The sequence below is a fragment of the Pyxicephalus adspersus genome, chromosome 7 (genome assembly GCF_032062135.1).
Source record: "Pyxicephalus adspersus chromosome 7, UCB_Pads_2.0, whole genome shotgun sequence".
NCBI classification, from domain to species: Eukaryota; Metazoa; Chordata; class Amphibia; order Anura; family Pyxicephalidae; genus Pyxicephalus; species Pyxicephalus adspersus.
Window position 1 is genome coordinate 66980580 of NC_092864.1, and position 21307 is coordinate 67001886.

Genomic DNA, 21307 nt, shown 5'->3' on the forward strand with positions numbered 1-21307 from the left:
CAGTGAGATAGAATTTGTGACAGATTTACTAGAAGGTTAAACTTAATAAACTCCTTTGCTGGTCTAAAGAAGCCATGGGTCAAAATGGATACTGACTTGGACCACTTCTTATCTGTGATTCTATTTAGGATGAAGATAGACTCTGTTGCAGTTAGTTGCCCAGGATGACAGGTATGAAAAGGCAAACACACTAAAAATATGTAACAAAGAATTAGTGATAGAATAGAGTGCCAAATGTGCTTGCTATATATCCTACCTTATGCATATGTTTCATAGCTTTATTTTTCTTAGGCAATGGATCAGTTTGATTTTAGCCACTTCTAAACAGTGGTAAAACCAAATAATGACACAAGAAAATGTAATGATTAAAATGTTTTTTTTTTTGTTACAGTTTTGCAAGCCATACAAGCCACAATTAAACCTGTATATGATTCTGCATGATGTAAGTTGTTTATAAAAAAATATCAAATAGCACATATTTTTGTTTTAAAAGTGTAACATGTAAAATAAAATTACAATTTGTGAACAAAACACAGACATTTATAAAATTAAACCACACAAAAAGGCTTTGGCAAAGTGACAAAAGTGGCATACCCATGTACAGTATATATGTTGTCAGATTTGATAGTCCATCAAGTGCATGTGCTTGCACAAATGCGGCTTTATCAAAAAGTTCAACACTTGTGAAATGTCTAATAATGGCATTTGTCATAACAACAATGTGATTTAGAATTAAAATAAATAATGCCGATGTCTTAGTAGTAACAAATAATTGAAATAATTAAATCTCTGGAGGTACTGAGCTGTTGTATGTCTCTGGATTGAAGCAAATACTGTGGGCTGTACTAGATAAACTGTAGGCAAAGTAAGCCACAGCTGACCCAAGCATTAGTCCGGTCATATAGGAAACAGTCATGGTGTTTCCTGCAAAAAAAAGAGAAAACAAATGATTAAAACCAAACCTTTCAAAAAGCACATGACAGTGTTAACTAAAAGAATATAAAAGTTTACTTCTAGTTCAATGAACTTTGTATGAATTGCTACTGGTTTTAGGACAAAGCGTTCAGTAGAAGAAAAAAATGGCAGAAAGTTAACTAATTTGTTTGGTTTTTTACTCAACTCCAAGATACTCTGGTACTGGCAGTATCTGCTCTCTTTTCTCCTCCGTGCTCCATAGGCATGTTTGGGCAGATAGAGGATGCCCAAAATTCAGGCCAAAGACTTCACCCAATGGTTGGCTGGTACCTGCACCTCTGTCCCAAAGGCTACGTTTACTTACACTGTTAGACTTTCTACCTAATTCCAATTGTGTTGAATGGAATTTAGGGTTTCCAATGGGAAACAAAGAAAAAGCATTACCTCACCCGAGCGATAACCCCGACCTTGGTTCGGGGTTAAAATAATTACAATTATCGATAACCCCGAACTTTTCCCACTGTATGAAAATACAGTGAGAAAAGTTCGGGTTTATCGATCACTTACCTGGTCCCGCTGCGATCCAGCGTCGTCCTCCAGCGTCGATCTCCAGCGTCGTCCTCCAGCGTCGGGTGCCCTCTCCGGGAAGAAGAAGCTGGCTGGCGGAGAAGAAGCCGGCCGGCTTCTTCTCCCTCCGTAGCGTGTACGTCAGCGCGTACAATGACATCGGCGCGTGTGCGGGAAATTCAAGTTGAAAGTCATTCAAACACATTTTGTATTGGATTGAATACAAACTCCTATATCCAATCCAATACAAAATAATAGAAAATATATTTATGTGGTTTTGTCTATAGGTATGTGACGGACACTAGGGAGGTGTTTTAGAAAAATATATTATTATACAGTATACCAAATTATCGCATTTTCAGTATTTTTCATTTATTTATGTATTCTTGTTTAAGCTGATTTTTGTGTCTTTTATTTATTTTATTAAAAGTAATTTTTTTTTTTTACATGATTGTGTGTTTCAAACATTTTCTATATTCATGATATCTACTAGAACCCTGTTCTGACATATTTCTGTAAGTTACAGGTCTACAATTTAAAAAACAAAATTTCATGAAAAACAGTGTAACGCTTTTGGAACAGAAATCTAGACATCAGTGTAACGCCCAGGTGGTTAAAGGAGAATATATCCCTTCTCCAAAGAAAAAAAGGCTTGGCTATGTATACACTCAAAACAAAAGCAACAATCCTTGGTATTTTTTTCTCTAGTCAAGACATGGCAGAGCCACCCTGTCTGCAATTCAGCCGTGTTTTGCAATAATTATTTACTACCTTTGTACATCTAATTACTGCAATATTATTACCATCAGCATTGTCCTAGCTCAGACAGGATAAACTTTAGGAGGCAAAGTTAGGTGCTAGTCAGTTTATTGGCATGAAAATGTAGTGTATACAGAATATACATATTGTGTGTTAAGAATATCATGATATATAAATTTATATATATATATATATATATATATATATATTACATGATATACTGTACACCTAAAAGCAGCATCCAGACTTTCTAGGTTAAATAAAACAAAATCATACCTGCTAGTTCTCTTTGTTCTGGCACTACCTGTCCTGATGCCAGAATCATAGGCACACTGCCAAAATACCCATTTGTTATTCCCATAAGCAGGGAAAAGATGCATGGCCAGGCAGGGTGACTAAATGTTGGCTTCCCGCTTGGATACACACACATAATAAAAAGTGGAATAAATATTGCACGAGTGCTGGAACAAATGAGCAGGTTTATACCACTCCAGTTGTATGGCACAGCTGCCAGTATCTAAAAATGGAAAAAACAAACATAAAAAAATGAATCTATAACATGTATTAGTTTACATATCTAATATGGTTACTGTAGTTTTTTTTTCTCTGAATGTTAAGAATTAAAGATTACACCATTTACTAGCAAAATATTAATATAAATGGCATATGCTTGAAAGAAGTACCGTAATATAGTCTGTGTCTGTCTTAGAAACTGCTTCATTACATTAGTGACATTAGTTATATACACATCTTTCATTTCCCAACACATATTCCAAAACATATTTTTTAACCAGTAAAGACAAAGATTACTGATGTTTTCCCAAAAATTATGAATATACTTTAAAAAAAGAATCCTTTATTTTATAAAGAGTCCTTTATTTTATTATATCACTTTGTCCTAAACTTTAGTAAGAATGTAAAGTATTTTTCGGACCTGAAATGCACCTAAGCTTGCAGTACAAAGTGATCTTATGCACCATATGAATGTAAATGATAGTATATTTTTACTTTTTTATTTAAATTCTGGTACTTTTTTTGTATATAATACACAATTTTGATTTGATTGTTTATTTTTACTGCTTATCGTTTGAGTATTTGCTTTGGTTTTTTACAATGGTATTCTTTTAAATTGTTTTATCTACAATATTTTGTAGAAGAGGCCACTAAACATCAGAAAGGCATTGCAAAGTGAGTGTGCAAGGTTGGTAAAAAACAAAACCAAATGGCCCCTTGCAGACTAACAATTCTGTAATGGCTCTTTGCCTTCTGCCTTATAAAACTGAAGGGAATTAATTGAGGGTATTTGCATTTTACATTTATTTTGTTCAAATACATAAAACAGTTTTTTGAAATTTTAGTTGGTGTGGCACATACACAAAAAAGAAAAAAAATACATTAAATTGTCAGGTCCTAAACAGAGGTAATGTAAAGAAAACTTACCTTTCCCACAAAGTCTGAGAGGTTAAACACCGCCATGATGAGAATGGGAAGCCACTCTCCCATTGTACAATTCCTGATCTCTGATTCCAAACCAGGAAAAAGGCACAGAGTAATGAAGTATGTCACAGAAATAGACAGCATATATGCCCAGATCACTTGTAACACCTGATAGCGATGAAACATCATATCTGTAAAACAAGTATATTACTGTATTAATAATTTTTGCATAATAGTAACATCAAATGCTATAACTCATTATGTAAATCATAAAATCATTTTGTCTATAATTAGTAGCAAGGGGGTAGGTATAGATAATGGAGCGCCTTAGCAAAACTTTAATGGGACTTTTGTATTGTCATTGATTCTATTATAAAGTAAGTCCATATTGGGGACTGGTAGCATGAGAGCTGTCAGTAAATTCCTTACACTAATAGGGACCAGAGCTAAGGACAGAAGTTGAGGGGAAATCAATTATTAGAATTTACATTTAACCTTCATATTCTATATAACTACTTTATCCTCAGTAGCTCACCAGTTTTTTTTTTTTGCATTTGCAATCTCAGGACACCATTGTCAATTCTAAGCTCTCCCATCCCTTTCAATGTCAGATGTATGGAGTTGCAGTGGAAACAAAGCCACAATAAGTCACAATTCAGCATCCAAGGGAGGTTTACTGCATCAAGTTGAATTGTTGCCATTGCAAATACCTTAAAACACTTGTGCAAACGTTTTTAGGCATCTGCAAGCAGCTTTTGAAAGCAATTTTAATGTCTTGCAAAGCCAAAAAACATAATGAGCATCGTGAGCATATGTGCCCCCCCAATTTCAACTGATAAATGATCATTTGGAATTTGGCTGGCCAAAGAAAGATGGGGCATGTAGCTCATTACACTTGGGCAAAACAAGACTCTCTTTTCCCCCCAACATTCACAAGGGGAATCATTAGGGGACAAGGCCTCATGCCAACAATGGGACACTGTTTGTGGTTTCTGCAGACAGGTCGCCGATCGAAATCTGGAAACTATTTTATTGATACATGTCAGGGCCTATATCCCCTAACCTCTTTAGATATGTGACGCCTAGAAATTTGTGGGATTCACTTGTCAATCAGAAGTCAAAGTAGAAGAGTCATGGAGGATTGCATTTCCGGTTGGATAATCACTGGGGACTTGGCTTACCTGATGGGTTAAGGAGAAAAGCTTGTATGACTGTGAGCCTATCTTGTTATAATGGGGTCCTATGTATCAGACAATATTATAATACCCGAACCAACACTGAGACATGACAAGAATGGATGTGATAGAAATACTCCTGTATGGAGTCTAATCCACTTATACTAAACTAACTTGGATTAGCATAGTTGAAGATTAGTAATTAGGATTTGTGGGATTTTCTTGGTAAGGTATTTAAATACACATTAGGTTTAAGTTACTAAACTTTACACAGAAAGGATCTTTATTTTCAGCTATGGGACTGTAATTATTTTCAAATCCTACTGGAAATGGCCTAAAATAACTGTTTTTAGAAAATTAGGATCTATCTATCTGTGTATGTGCATTAGGCTTATTGTTTAAATTCCAGTTGTGGGTTCTGAATTTTAGGATGAATATTCTGAGCTGAAGATACAAACCTGCATAGCCATCATCATATCATTATTTAGGTTAATATTTTATATTCTTGTCTATGCAGAAACAAACATTCACCTTGCAAGGAATTTTCTAAATAGATGTTAGTTAAAACTCCACTGTATATGTTCATTATCACTATATTAATGAATATAAACCTGGGGTACTTACAGTATAGAGATTGGGAATGAATCAGCATTAATCTGATGTTCTTGGTAGATAAAATGTTTGTTTTATTAAAACAATATATATAGGAAGGAGGTATTTCAGAAAATTCTAACCTCTTTTATTCTAGTACTGATTATTAATATTTATGGGGCCACAAATTCCTCTTGCACTTGTACAACTCAATTACTGAGTTTAAAACATAGTGATTATATTTATCAAAGAGCTACAGAAGAGATGTTAGAACTGCCTGTTCATGATATGCATGCTGGACAAATTTAAATATGCTTTTGTAAGGCGCATGTGCATTGAATGTCAGGGGTCAGTAATTATTTCATCAAAATGAAAAGGGTTTGTTATCATTGTATCCAAACACCTATAAAGAGACTTTTTGCCTAGATTTTGAGGGGGAAAAATTGAGATCATCAAATACATCAAAGATGTTTGGAAAAACAGTTACTCCATAGATCTAGAAATCCTTACTGCCATTTAGACATAGAATAAGTAAGCGTGACATATTAAGCTAAATGTAACCGCATTAGATATTAAGGCCTTAGCTGTCATTTTATTGGTTGGCACTGCAATGTTAATTCTACAAAATCAAGAATATACTAATTCCTGGAGAAGGGGGATATTATGCTCAAATAAACACATGGAAAAATGGTATATATAATAAATAAACAAATTCCTAATTTTTCATAGATCTAAATAATGGTTACAAGAAAACACTTGATTGTCCACTTAAGACATAGGTATTCATAAAATTGGATAAAACTGTATAAAATAAACTTCAAAACCAGCCATACACATAATCTTTTTTAGATAATTTTAGACACCTATCAAATACAGGTGAATAAATTAAACTGCTGTGGCATTGGGAACCCGCCCCACCTCCTCTTTAATCCAGCTCCAGATTTTAGTTCCTGCTTAACAGTGACATAAATTCTAAATACAAAAAATATGCAAAAAATCATTGACAGCCAGGTTGAAAAACCATCAATCAAGGGTAATTCCCTGCATGGTTAGTGACATGACTATAGATTTTGTAAAGGGATGTGTAATATGTGGGCATTATATAAATACTGTGTAATAATAATCATAATAATGGTTGCATGGATAATAGATAATCTTTCATAGATGTAAAAGAGTGACACAATCAAAATAACCATGCTACTTAAAGCAATATAACATTTTTCAATATATTTTTTTTAGAGCATTGTATCTAAAGGACAAGAAGGGCTGGGAGTCCCACATGTAATGACTTATTACTGTGGAACACACATAGCACACATGGCACTATACTTCACATCCTACAGACCAGATTAGGTTAATCTACAACAAAATCTTAAGGTACACATCTGGGGGCCTCTTTGTGTGGCCTAAACTTGAAAAAAGCAGTTAAGTGTCAAACCCTCTCAAATTCTCTTAATTCTTGTAAATGTTTTACTTTCATATTTCATTTCATTATTTTCTTCAGGGATGTCACTTGGGAATACAAGGGAAACAAAGAAAAAGCAGCATCCCCTGCTTCCCTTTAGCTGTGCAGCCTGAGTTGAACTTTTTCAGCATCCCCAGCACACACTCTGAGGCTGTACACAGCTTAAGGGGATTTTAGGAGCAGATTAGTTCCATGCACAATCCTGCCTTCCTATTGGCTGCTAGGACTTTTTTTAGTCTGTTACCAGTCACCAGTGCCTGTTGTAGTGTTAAGCTGGGCTGACCTGCTGCTGGTATGTTTTGTGTTTGATTTATTATTGATGACTTTGCCTGTTTTCTGACCCTGTGAATGTTTGCTGCCTGGAATGTCCTTTTGCCTGTGGCCCCTACTTTGTTTTTGTCTTTTCCTTTAGATACCTTGTCTGGTGGGCTGATTACCCATGAATGACCTCTGGCTAAGTATCCTGGTTTCTGTACCTGTTTGTTAAGGATCTCTATTGTTTTTCAACACAATAGTGTTTCAGTCAAAGGAATTGCTAAAAATACATACCACAGCTAAAATAAAAAAACAAATCCATAATAACAAATGTTGTAATACTCACTGCACATAAAAACACAAAATTTGGTGTTGCTTACCTTTAAATCTGGGCCAGGTGCTTTTTACTTTGGGCACTGGAACATCAAACCTGACATATGTTCTTCTAGCTGCTACATCTGACTGCAGTTCTATGCTATTTTCAGCTGCAGTACCTCGACTTTCCTAAAAGACAGTAAAGCAAATATTTATCATTTATATTATTTATTGTGCATAACATTTGTAGAAGAACAAAACTAATGTTTGTAAAACTGTATGTGGTAACAAACAAGGATTTTCTATTGTTTGTCACTTATTTCAAAATATGTTTTCCTTCTATAGAACATTATTTACAGTACACTCCTTTAATGGTAACACATTGAATTATTTTCAACATGAAAAACTTCCAATTATTTTTTGACTTACACAGTTTTATAAATGCCACCCTGTTGTTTATCTAAATCAGCCTTTTTCAAACTTTTTAACAAGGGGGACCCTGATACAACTTTCAAATATCCGGGAACCCCTACTAAAATTATCCACAGCTTACAGTAAATAACCTGGTGGTCAGTACGAAGAATGCCTTTCGCTTGCCAGTTGGAAGAAGATAAGGAAGAGGAAATATATTCTCCGGAGTAAATACAAAATGAGAAAGTCCTAGAAGAGATCTTAGCGTAATTAAAGCAATTTTGGATGACGATACTCACATTGCAAAGGTTGAGGGGAATTGAGCAACCAAAGAAATTGATTGATGGTGAATTTTAATTATCTTTGACAATAAATACAGTTTTTTACTGGACCATCTCCTTCTCTACTTTGGCACCATTGGGAAGAATGTAACCTCTATAGATAGTCAAAAACAATAACCGATATCATTTACACTGGCCTGAGAAGCAAAAGTTGCTAATTGCTCAATAAACTCCTAGCAAATTCTGGAGGAACCCGGGTTGAGAAACATTGATATAAATCAACATCACATCACGTCCCCAACTACGCCTATAAAAAAAACATTATTTATGGTTTGTACAAAAATAAATCATTGCTATTTCTTATGTTCAATCCTCCTAAAATCATGAAATAAAAAACTGTTTTCAGTTCAATGATAAAATTGGAGAACTTCCTGCTCTGATTATACGATGTGTTTATTTAAAAAAGTAAAAAATTTGTATTTATAGTTAGACATCTAAAAATGGCAAATATATCTAAACAGAGTCATGAAAAATGTACATCATGTCTGGTATTCCTCCAAAAAAGCTATCCCTTCCAAAAATAGGCAGTGCTTCCTGACTTTGCATTTTTTGCCTGTAACCTAATAACTGTATATCTGCTCTGTGAGATCCAAGGCACTGCTGCCTCTGACTGCCTCCTCATAAACTACCTCATAACTACCTCATTCACAAACACATTTTATTCATGTATTATGAATTATATTCATGTATTCAGATCCACTTACTTCTTCTACATAGGTATTTTGATGCACTTGGTAACGGAAGCTTGGTTCCATTGGATTCTTCAAGTTTTTAGCTAAGCTTTTATTTGTATAATACTGAACAAAACGCGTTCTTCTCACAAGAACGTGCAAAACAAAGCAGATAAGTTCCAGTGAGATGGAAATTAAAAAGAAAATAATGGTGCTCTCTTTCTCATCTGGTAATAGAAGCTTGGTGAAGATACGACTGAGTGAGATGATAACCCCTGCAGTACCTGTAATGAGGAATGAAATGTCGGTTAGCTTAAGTGAAACTTTGAGATAATTTACTACAGTAATTGTATGTTTTGAAAGAAGAAATTTCAGTTTTGTCACTCTTTTGAAACACTAACCATTGTAGGTATCTAAAAAAGAAGGTAAAAACAAGGTATTTTGTTTGTTGCTTTATGACCGGGGGGATATAAGGTTGTATCTTATACCTAAACATATTTATATTAAAGCTCCCACCCTCCTTCTTTGCCATCTTAAAGGGTTGGAAGGTATTGGGCAGGGCAATTAATAATTTTTATTCTGTGACTATTTAACCTCTACAGCAGTGGTCGCCAACCTTTTCAGACTCACAGACTACTAAATTTACCGGCTTCGGACCGTGCATGCGCGGGGGCACGGTGTCACTCAAAGAAACTTCCCCCAGAGTATCGTCATGATCCCAGAACCCGCCCACTCATCCATCGCAGGTCTGAGCCCACGATCCATACAGGGGGCATGGTCCGCGGGTCTGGCCGGTGCGCCCTCTCAGCGGGGTCCTTCTCCTGACCCCACTCATGGGTCCACCAGCCAGAGCCGTGGACCAACAACATTTTCTCGCACACTGGACCACCGGTTGGCGACTACTGCTCTACAGCACCTCACTGGAATTTCTGCAACTTCTGTACTGCCACAGCTCAAAATCGTTCACATTGGTATATCTTCTGTGTCCAAGGATGACTTATTTGTGTATCTATGTTGTACTGCTTTGCACTACTATAAATCTCACTTTGTTATCTGCTCTATTTTGAGAACCAGCACAATTCCATTACTGTATGTCCTTTCTTTTATTACTGCAGGTCCCAACACAATTCATTGGCACCCCTTTGCAATACTACTATCTTGAACATGCCCACCTACCTTCTTTACTGTGTCACCAAAAGGGGGAACTCACCATATCTCTAAAGAACACTCAGATTTCAGCAATAAATAGTTGGTTGCATTTCCCACCCCTGACCACTTCCCAGGCCCACGGTAAACCCACTGTTAAAAAGTAGACAATAAACAATGTACTTACTTTCTCCTGTCATCACACCTTGTGTGTACCGCTTCGGTAACATACCAGCGTAGCCATAAAAGCTGGATTGCTGCACTTAGAAAAACATAAAATATTCATAGGATATTGTGCAAATAAAAGCAAATGAAACCAAATTCATATTTTAAATCTTCTTTTGTGGTTATGTTAAAGGTCCTTTGGTCCATTGAAAACGATATCCATTTTTTTACTGAGTTGTAATAATAATTGATATTAATAATAAAAGTCACTAAATAATAGGCAAATAACACATTCCTATGAAACATAAGGGTCTACCTAATCCATGCAATCAATTTTTATTCAATTGGGCACTACAAAGTTGTTGTTGTTGGTAGAAAAAAAAGAAGTTGTACAAATTGTGAAGTGTATGTGGTGAGAATTACTTACTAAAGTTCTGTGCGCAATCCTTGTATTTCATCTTGCCCCAAGAGTCCCGAAACCAGGATTGCTCTAGTATGCCTACCTTGTCTCCAGCTTATAAATCAAGCCCCGACTATTCACCTAACTTGACTGCCATGTGTACTTAAATCCATTTTGTAAAATTGTCATTCTATACTATGTTCTCTTTTATCAAAATGATTGTGTTTGATACTAAAAGAAATATCAAAATTCACATCATAGGTTAAGTTCACTGGCTTTACTTGCATACATTGCTAACGTGGATTGTATAGTAAAGTCCGTGGAAACTTCACACTCAAATCCAAATATAGGTAAAGTCCTAGAGACCACAGCTTTTTCCCCAATATTCTAAAAGGTCATAAAAGAAACTGATATTGCCAACGAGAGTCAGAGCCCATGTAATCCATGTATCCATGTAACTGAAGTAGAAGATTCCTCCTCTGCCTTTGCATCTAACAGGCAAAGCACGTTCTCAACAGAAGATTTGCACCTGGTGCACCACATTTCCAACTTTCACATTTCCATTCCACTTCTACTGTTAATGTATTTTAAACTCCACACACAACGGAATATTTTTAAAGTTTATGCCTTCTTGGCCACCCCTTGCTTTATAATTTCAATTAGTTTAAGTGGCTGGGGGATAGGTTCAAGCCTATGCTTTGTAAATTATCTACAGATATGGGAGTTGTAAATCTCTGCAAAAGGTTAAATTCTCCAGCTTATGTCTAATCTTGATATTCCATATCTAATGGTTGTTAATACAGAATTATCCTAATACTGCCTAGTTACATTTTATTGCTACAAATGTTGAATATTAGACACCTCTCAAATTCTCTAAGGCCACTTTAACTGCTTTAAACATAATGCATCACTTAGACTATTCTTGGAAAAATAGAAACTAGACCTATTCTGGTTTCATTACATTAAGTGAGACTATTGATCTCTCCATGTCCATCAATCTCCCAACCTGCATCTGAAATTGCGTTCTGGAAGATATTGTAAGCACCATTCCGGCCAAACATTTTCTTGTGCTATGGAAGGGTAAACAGTATATTTATCTCTATTGGGAAATGTTCTGTGTATCGCATTTTGATGGCCATATCTAGTTTCTAGTTATTTTGCAAATTCACAGTAAACAGTCTTTGATATTAAAAACTGTGGGTTGAATAAAAAATGAATATAAATATAGAAACCTAGAACATGTGGAACTTATTAAAACATCTCTTTGTATTACAAACTTACTAAAGGAGACAAAGGCAAATTAACTGCTCTTACAGTCACACAAAACAACATAGGACATTGGCTAATTGATTTTTTATTTATTTAATATTGACTCCCCTCTTCCACTATCTATCAGTACCTCTTCTGACCTGCATAGGCTTTGCTTTTTTTTACTTTCAGTTATACCTCTTCCATTGATCAACAATTATCCAATTCCACATTCCTAATTGAAAGTACAAAAATGAAAAAAAAGACATTGGGACTTTAAAGGTATTACTAATCACACAAAACTTACACTATTACATTATTAAAAACATAGAAAATGTTTTATTGTGTCAATTAAAACAAATATGGAATCACATTACAAAGCCATGTGATGTGTAGTCTCATACATGTGTTCTACGTGTTTCACGAAACAAGGTTCGCCCTTATCAGGAACAAGGAGACATATGTAGTAGGCACGCCTAAATGGAACGGGGTAGTTCCTTCAAGAATGGTAATTTGGAGGGACCAAAAACCACAAAGCAGACTGTAGGGAAGGTTAGGCTCTTCAAATAGAGGAGGACAGCATCAAATCTCTGCCAATAATTATCCAGGGTCTCCCATGATATTTCTACGGTCTCTGACCATCTCCTTCACAATATTTGCAGTCTCTAATCATCATCTGTACTATAGCTGCAGTCTCTGATCATCTCCTGTACAAGGTCCCATTAATAACATACCACAATATGTTGACATCCACTGCTGTAGTCCTATCCTGTTTCAATTGTCCTGATACAATAAAGTGAGTGTTGTTGTGGTAGAACTGCATGTTTGTTGCAGCCAAAATGGACAAAAAAACACAGAAAAAAAGAAAAAATGGAGCCTAGACATTCATTCTGGAGCAAGCTGTGGTTTGATAAGCAAAAAGAAACAACTGCAGAGTTTGTCTTGGTCATTAAAGAGTTACAAGAGGTTGTAGAAGAGCTCAGTCCTTAAGATCACCCACAATCTCAGCTGTCTTTAGAAAAAGATTTCTTCTGCAAGTCATGCAGACCACCCTCTTCCCCATCAAGCCTCTGTTCTGCACACAGCGAGCAGGGAAGCCCCATTCGTATCTAGGAGAATTGTCCTTATGTTGGATGTCCTTAACTCAGGGACTACCTGTATTATCATTATTTATGTGTATTTATAAGAGCTTACCTGTGTGCCCATGAATTGTGTACACAGGCATTCAGTTTATTCCATGATAGTAACCTAGCAATGATTGCATTCCAGAAAACCTCATACACCATATAACATTTTTTAGTCTGCTTAATCCACCATCTGAAGATCATCAGCAAAAGAGTTGATAGTCAGACTAATAAGAAATATTTACAAATAATAATTTTCAATCGCATTTATTTCATTTACCTGTGCATCCAAAGGCCACCACACCAACAGAAAAGAGATTGATGGCATAAGACTGCTTGAATGTAAAGAGTTCCAGCCAAACATCACAGATACCAATAAATATTAATGGGCTCACAGCAAAAATATAGCCTGTAAATAAAATAAAATACATATAACAATGATAAAATTAATGCAATTTCATTCATGTTTACAAATATACTAGCTAAAAAAATTGACTAAAGATGTCACCCTGCACTTACACTAGATTTACCATTAGACATGGTAGGATTGTGCCTTATAGGCTCTAAAAACAAAGAGGTAGTTTTTCGCTACAAAGTTATTAGTAATTATATTTTTCTGCCATCAGTAAAATTAAAAAAAGGAACTTACATTGTGATTTAAACATTGTAACAATTTGTAAAGCCAGGTTATATCTGGTAAGAACTGCTAAAGAAGTCTAAAAACCAGGTAAGAATGAGGCTGGCCACAAACAGGTTAGCTATGTCAATAAAGGAAAAGGTGATCTGCTCCTCATACTTGCTATTCCTGCATCATCAAACCATCTCTAGTTATAATTATACCAGTCCACCAAAATGTCAACCATTTGAGAAACAAACAAAACTCGATATTAGGAATTGGATTCATAGTTCTTCCGCTGGACCTCAGAAGGCATAAAATATCTGCGTGTCTATTTGTCTCGAGACCTAGGCTGGATTTTCCAATTAAATTTCCTCACTCTATTCACTCGTATTAAACATGATTTGCAGAAATGGAAAACTAATACTTTCTCCTGGTTTAGTGGGATACAGATGATTAAGATAAATATTAGGAAAATAAATAATAAATTTATAAAAATATAAATATTAAGATAAATAGGTATCAGACAGCCTCTCATCTGGTCAGGGTGGTAAACTGAGTCCGGCATTTTGCAGCTAAATAATGGGTGAGATTGTAACAGTTGGCTAGCATGGAATCTCTGCACCTAGTCTCCTGGTTAGCCCCCAACCAGATCTCCAACCTCCAGAATCACCCCACAATAAGTCCCACATGGAAGGTCTGCTGGAAGGTATTCTACCATCTGAAAATGTTACCATCCCCATCCCCACTTTATCCCTCTTTGCACCCGAGAGGGAAGAACCTGTCTTCCTACATCCCGGTCATATGGAGGTGTGTAGAGCCTCTCACTTTTTAGGTGGAAATGTGTGGCTCCAGATAAGAGACCTAGCCCGCCTGGGAACCGCAAGACCTTTGGTATTTTGGAGAGCAGGACTCCTGTCCCACTTTTTGCATTCTCTACCTAATAGTAGGGATTTTGCTTGGCAGCTGACCCACTTCAAATCCATATACGAGGGGATGGGAGCGGACAGACATATCCTTTCAGCCATGTTTTCCTGACTTTTTGACCCACCAGGGGACTTGTCCATCCTTTTTCTCAAGCTGCGAGGAGGGGCTAGGTATTTTTTTGGAGACACCCCAGAAACAGAGGATTATCTGGATGGTTTACCACTTCTCCATCAGGAGCAGATATCATATTATAAAATCCTAACTAGGTGGTATCACACAACTGCTTGCCTCTATAAAATTTACCCCACTGTGTCTGACCGCTGTTGGAGATGTGGTAGACAGGGGGGATCCATGTTACATATACTTTTGAATTGTTCGGTCCTGGGGCCCTTCCGGTCTACAGTAAGGGCGATTACACAAAAGTTCACAGACTACACAATCCCCGGTGACTTAGCCTTTTACCTAATTCAGGATAGCTCTCTATCCCTCAGGTTCCACAGGACTTTGGTTCTGAGACATCTGCTGAGTGCTGCTAGGGCTTGTATCCTACTACATTGTAAGGTCACTACATGCAACTCCATCGCCCAATGGTTCCGAAAAGTGAATGAGAATATGCTCATGGAGGACCTTACTTCCAGCATGCATGAAATGTCATAGAAATTAAAAACCACCTGGTTTTACTGAAAATAATTCTTGGATACCCCTGAGCATAAGATTTATTTGACTAATTAGCTATGTCCTTCTCTTTTGCAGTTGGACTTATATGTTGAACATATGTGGCAGTTTCCCTATTTAGATAAATACCTTGACTTAACATATAGTACAATGCATTGTGCCTTACTTTACGCCCTATAAAAGTAATTCTTGTCATTGATGTAATATGAGTGTTGTATTATCTTTCCCCCTTGTTGTTAAGTTTGTATGTGTGGTTCCCTGTGCATATCCCATGCATAAATAATGTTATAAAAAACATAGAGTCCGTATCTGATAAACAGCCTTGTATGTTGCAGTTTTAGATAAGAGGCTGTTACTTTTACCTATGGGCTGTATTTTTATATTTTAGTTGAAAGTGTCAAGTTTTTATTACTGTCTGTTTCTTAGCTAGGGAGCTGAAAATTGTTTATTGTCTCCTATCTGTCCTAGTAATTATTGTTACTAGAAATGAAAGTGACGATAAATCTCACATTTTGTGTTGTCACCAGAACAGACATAAAGGAGAAATCTTCAAATTGGGAAAGAAATTGTCTAAAAGAATTTTCCTATAGAAAAATCCACAGGTGGCAAAATACCTGACATGGTTTTAACCATTCTCTATTTAAAATGAAAAACATAAAAATTGCCTTAGGCTTTCAATATTAAGTACTACTTCAACAAATACAATTTTCTAGATTCAGTTTGCTATGGTAAAACATTTTTGAAAATAAAAATGTATTTTCATGCATCCATGCGGGGGATCAAATTAAATATTAATACAGCACATATTTTTCTACTAAAATGGGTCAGCTATCACAGAGAGAAAACAAAGAAGTAAAGCTTTAGTATTTCCCTACAAACTAGATATAATTGCACAAGTTTATCTGCAGTCTTGTTTCAGACTGAAACTACTGAATACAAAAGATCAGCTTTACATTCAGGGAATCAGCATTATTTGCTATTTATTCAGCAATGGCAGATTATTATTATTAATATTATTACACACTATTTATATAGCGCCAACATATTACACAGCGCTGTACAAAGTCCATAGTCATGTCACAATGTTTCCCTCACAATCACAAGGGGCTCACAATCTAATGTCCCTACTATAATCCCTTTGTATGGGTCTACCTAGAGCCCCTATCCTAACACCAGCTCTGAAGGTACTTTAACTATTTAGGGACACCGGAGATGTAGAAAATCAACTACTAGAAAGTTCAGATTATGTTATATAAATTAAAATAAATCTGAATTCAAAATTTGTAATAATTCCTTGTGAATTGTGGATTGTTTTTATAGTTTTCTAAGCATTGCATAAGTAAACTGTTCAATTATCTTTATATCTTTTATAATAACTTCTTTCCCACCGGGTTGACTGCAAACTTTGAAATGTGGCTTTTTGTGTTAAGAAATATTCATTTAATGTAAGTAAATAAGTCATTATGTCACATACCAGCAGTTATCCTTGTGTGAGTAGTGAGAAGCTCCACCATAGCATTATTGAGGACAACAGCAGCTAAAGCTACAATGATATAAGTCAGGCTCATATCAAACACAATGGATGTGCCTAAAATGACAAAAAGAGAAATAACAATAGAAACTAAAAGCCATGAATATATATTTAAAATATATATATATATATATATATTTGCATTATATATATATAATGCAAAACCAAAAAAATCTTTTACTTTTTCCAGTATTTTACTATGTCTGAGCTTTTCTAAGTTTTCTAAGGAACACACACAGCCCAGGTCTAATTTTATGACTCCATTCTACAACTGTAAATGTTTGGTGCCAAACCTGCCAGTATATGTAAAAAGTAGAAGCTGGAGTTCAGAAAGGAGATAGGAGGTGTTGTTATAACCAGTTATAAGCTTCTATTTAGTTCCAGGATTGCTCCAAACTATGACTCCTCCTGATTAAAAGGTTCCAAAAACCAACCCCCAACACTCAAAAACACTTTAAAAGATTTGATTCTCAATGCACTATGGATTATGTACAGAGAGAACACACTTGAAGCTGCCTGCTTTAGGCTGGCTTTGTCTAATTGAAATCAGACAAAGCTGTTAAGACAGAGCAGAAAGAGAAGCCACTGCTCCCGGTCATTCAATTGTGCACAGATTTCATCTTTAGATCTTGAGATCTGTAATTACCTGGCTTTTTAAATAGACAATGATCCATATATAAAAAAATGTAAATAATTCTAAATATTGCTTAGTCCTCACTATACTAAACAAAGAAATAACATATGCACACAGCCACCAGCATGTACACAGTATGTACAAAGGAAAAAGATTTGCTTTAAAAGGGAAAAGGAATTTCTTGTTAAGGGTATTAATTGTAACATTATACACACCTGGAAACTTGTGGTGTAAATAATCCACATCTGTAATAAAGCTGTTATATGGAAGGAGGAAGCCAACCCCAGCAAGCAGCATGGCAAAGTATATTCCATGATATCGGTCCAATGGCTCTGGATTTGGATCTTAGGAAAATGAAGCACAATAAAGGAAATAAAAACAAAAAACATTTTATGTGAGCATAAGTATTTACACATTCAAGTGAACACTTTTAGGGGTCTATTTATAAAACGTAGATCTTTATTAAAACAATGTACAGATAAAACTTATATGCTTAAAAATAAGGAAAATGTGCCTTTTAATTATTTATTCAACATAAATGTAATAAATGTAATGATATACTGCGAAAAAAGTCCATGATTGGCCTCAAAAGAAAGTATTGCTCCTTTTAGCAGAAATTTCTTAAAGATGTTTTGAATAACTTTATAACTGCAAGCTGCCCAGGTCATGAAGCAGCAAAACAATCCCAACTAAAACATTTTCACCACCATGCTTTACAGTTGGTGAATGTAAAGTATATAACCTTTGCCTCTTAGATTGTAAGCTCTTCTGGTCAGGGTCTTCTCCTTCTATGCTACTGTCTGTATCTGTCTGTCATTTACAACCCCTATTTATTGTACAGCACTGCGTAATATGTTGGTGCTATATAAATACTGTTCATTGAAAATAATGACAATTTACTTGTGGGCAGTGTTTAGATGTTTGAATAAAGGTCTATTGTTTGCTAGTTCAGATCTGTTTAAAAATTAAACCATTTCCACAGTGCTCTGCATACAAAGCATATAGAACCAGTCATATAATCTATCTGCAGATGTTTACACTATAATATCTCTGCCACAGTCATGCAGTTTAGAACAATTTATTTATTAAGTATATGTATGAAATGTAGTTATTAGTTCAGTATAACTGACACAGAGACACAAAACAAGTAATGTACATCTAAAATCAGGCAGTACACATATAACATTACTGTTCTACATGATGCTATATTAGCAATGTATATAGAAGCATTATGCATAAAGCTCCCAATATAACAGTGTAGGCTTATGGAGTTTTATGTTCACATCAGAACTGCCACTCTTTCTATACATGGGAATAGAAAAGGAGCTAAAAGCAAGTCAAATGCAGGTCAGAAAAAGGTCAACTACTGCTAAAATGCACCTATCAGTAAATCCTAAATGATCTCAGAAACACATGTCAAAAGGAAGGCAAAAGTCTTCAACAAAACTTATAATACAGCCCTTAGAGGTGCACAATCACATTTAGCAAGAACAATAAAAAAAATTCAATAAGACAATTTCAAATTTAATGGTGGTCATGCAAAAACAAATAAAGATGCTGTTTTGCCTCCATAACAAAGTACAATAAGGCAGCAATGAGGGTGAATATTGCCATTGTTCCCGGCATATCTACCATATACTGGTAGAGAGAGAAAGCAGAAAACCACTCATCCAATCTATATATAGGAGATCTTATAATGCCACAAGTACATAATGGCTGGTAAAACCATCCCTGTGCAAATCTGCACATATCCTGGACATACAAATTATTTCAAAAACATCTATTCCTCTTACTGACAGTATTGATTTACAATATTAATATAAGAATATTAAAATTGCATCTTACTATACCTGGTTCCATTAAAGTAAGGACTCCCTGTGTTTGGCTGCCTCCAGTTGTCTGCAATTCTTCTTCTTCAAGCTGATAACTGTCAAAGCTAAAGCTCATAACAACATTGCCCTCAGGAGTTAAGGCTGGACTGAGTTCTTTATAACGATCTCTTGTAGCTGACTGCATCTTCTAGCTGGCTTTGAAATCTGCAGTACAAAAACATAAAGATGAAGATCACATAATATAGAACTAAACATACATAATAGAAGAATAATATAAAAAAATATACCAAAATACATAAATCATTTTTTATGTGCAGCAAATGCCCCTTGGAAACCCAGCTATGATGCTATGCAAGTAGCACCTATAGGGAGCAAAGCTGTGGAAGGGGCCCACCAGGCCCACCCACTATAAGTTACATGCAGAACACTTCATTAGGGGGCAGATTCAGGACTACAGCAATAACTAGTCTTTATTACAGAAAGCCCCTGCACAGAGGCCAGTTACTATTACATATAAGGGTTGGAAAGGTGTTATCTTTATGTAAATCACATAACCAACAATACAGTCTAAAATGTCAGATAAACCTTTTTTTTGGCCCCATATAAAGAAATGTTATCCCAAAGAGCAAATAAATCATTCCTCCCATGTACTATTTTTGTGCATGTTTCCCGGACACAAGATTACTTCCTCAGGAGTTTGAAACTGAACAAAAGTAACCCAATAGGGATAAGAATAAAGCCAGTGGGATGCAAACACCAAAACACTACCGACCGCCTCTCCTCCACACCAATGTAGTAGTATGCAGAAGTAGATTGTAATTTGTTAGTTAGGATTTGACTATCTTTAAAATGAGTTTGCTAAATAGTCTTAAAGATACAACCACTTATAATATGGCTGTGAGTCACTCCTACCGGGAGACATGTGCCACGCATCTCCACTGGAAAACCAGACATATAATTGTGCCTAAGAAGTAATAATATTTTAATTGTCTTGAAATTTCTTGTTGCACTTCCCATTCTGTGCCATGTTCTGTATTACTAAGCCTCATAGTTGTATATCTGCAATGGGAGATCATCTAAAGCAGGGGTGTCAAATTCTGGCCTGTGGGCTAAATCCGGCCCGCAACATCTTTTTCTTTGGCCCCTAGTATGAATTGCAGCTGGTCTGCCGCTGCATTGAAATAGCACCGCTACTACAATATCCGGCATCACTCGCGTCTATAGACCAGAGGCCTCTCTGCCTATGCGTGGCCCCACATTGCACTGTTTTATTGACGCAGGGAATTGTAGTAGCGGTGCTATTTCTCTAAAATAAACTTGTTCCAGATTGCATGTTAAGCAAAACCTCTTTGTTTCCATATGAAAAGATTTTATATCTAATGAGAAGGAAAAACATCCTCAATTTTTTCAATAAATTTCAAGTTTGGCCCGCAACTTTGTCTAAGTTTTTAATTTTGGCCCTCTGTGTATTTGAGTTTGACACCCCTGATCTAAAGCACTATGCCGATGATTACTTGTCTCACAAGATTGGGGGGATATTTATAATAAGATTCAATAATGTCACCACTGTGATTCTTTATGTATTATGTGAGTCTGAGCTTTCTGAACTTCTCATCATCTACTGCTTTATGTATTATTCCTCCATCAGGCATCAGACTAACTGTCATTAGGAGGGCAGCGTGGACACAAGAAAGCAAAGTCCCTTCCTTAACCAAGACGGTCACTTCCACACAGATAGTGTGAAACAAGGAATAATAACTCAATATTGGGTAAAAGGATCAGCTGCAGTGGGCCCACTGATAATATGGTGACTAGTCATTTGGCCCTTGCTTATCTTTTTTAAGAACAGCAACTTTGGCTAACTTAAATTTAATCAAATGAGGACAAAAATATAAAAATAAAATATAAGTATATAAAATATAATTGGAAAAATACATAATAAACACACACTAAAATGCAATTTGTTATGATGCTACAATGTGATTCCATTCTTAGGATTTGGGATTGAGTGGGTTGGTTTATGGGTGCATTTAAGGTATTAGTGTTAGTTTGTACCTAGGCTTCACTAAGATCAGCTAACAATCATAGTATACAGTGGGAATTACAT

General features: G+C 35.8%; 1 protein-coding gene across 1 annotated transcript in view; it reads right to left on the reverse strand.

The window, feature by feature from the left end:
* Positions 1-220: 220 nt before the first annotated feature.
* Positions 221-21307, reverse strand: part of SLC29A4 (solute carrier family 29 member 4) — a 26665-nt gene continuing 5578 nt past the window's right edge. Inside the window, exons 2-11 of the mRNA XM_072418848.1 lie at positions 19219-19404; positions 17584-17712; positions 16678-16791; positions 13266-13394; positions 10236-10310; positions 8936-9186; positions 7545-7668; positions 3682-3869; positions 2518-2758; positions 221-924 (exon numbers count right to left, since the gene is read on the reverse strand). Coding sequence (XP_072274949.1) covers positions 782-924; positions 2518-2758; positions 3682-3869; positions 7545-7668; positions 8936-9186; positions 10236-10310; positions 13266-13394; positions 16678-16791; positions 17584-17712; positions 19219-19384 — 1560 coding nt within the window. The 5' untranslated portion in view covers positions 19385-19404 and the 3' untranslated portion in view covers positions 221-781. The remainder of the gene's footprint in view (positions 925-2517; positions 2759-3681; positions 3870-7544; positions 7669-8935; positions 9187-10235; positions 10311-13265; positions 13395-16677; positions 16792-17583; positions 17713-19218; positions 19405-21307) is intronic.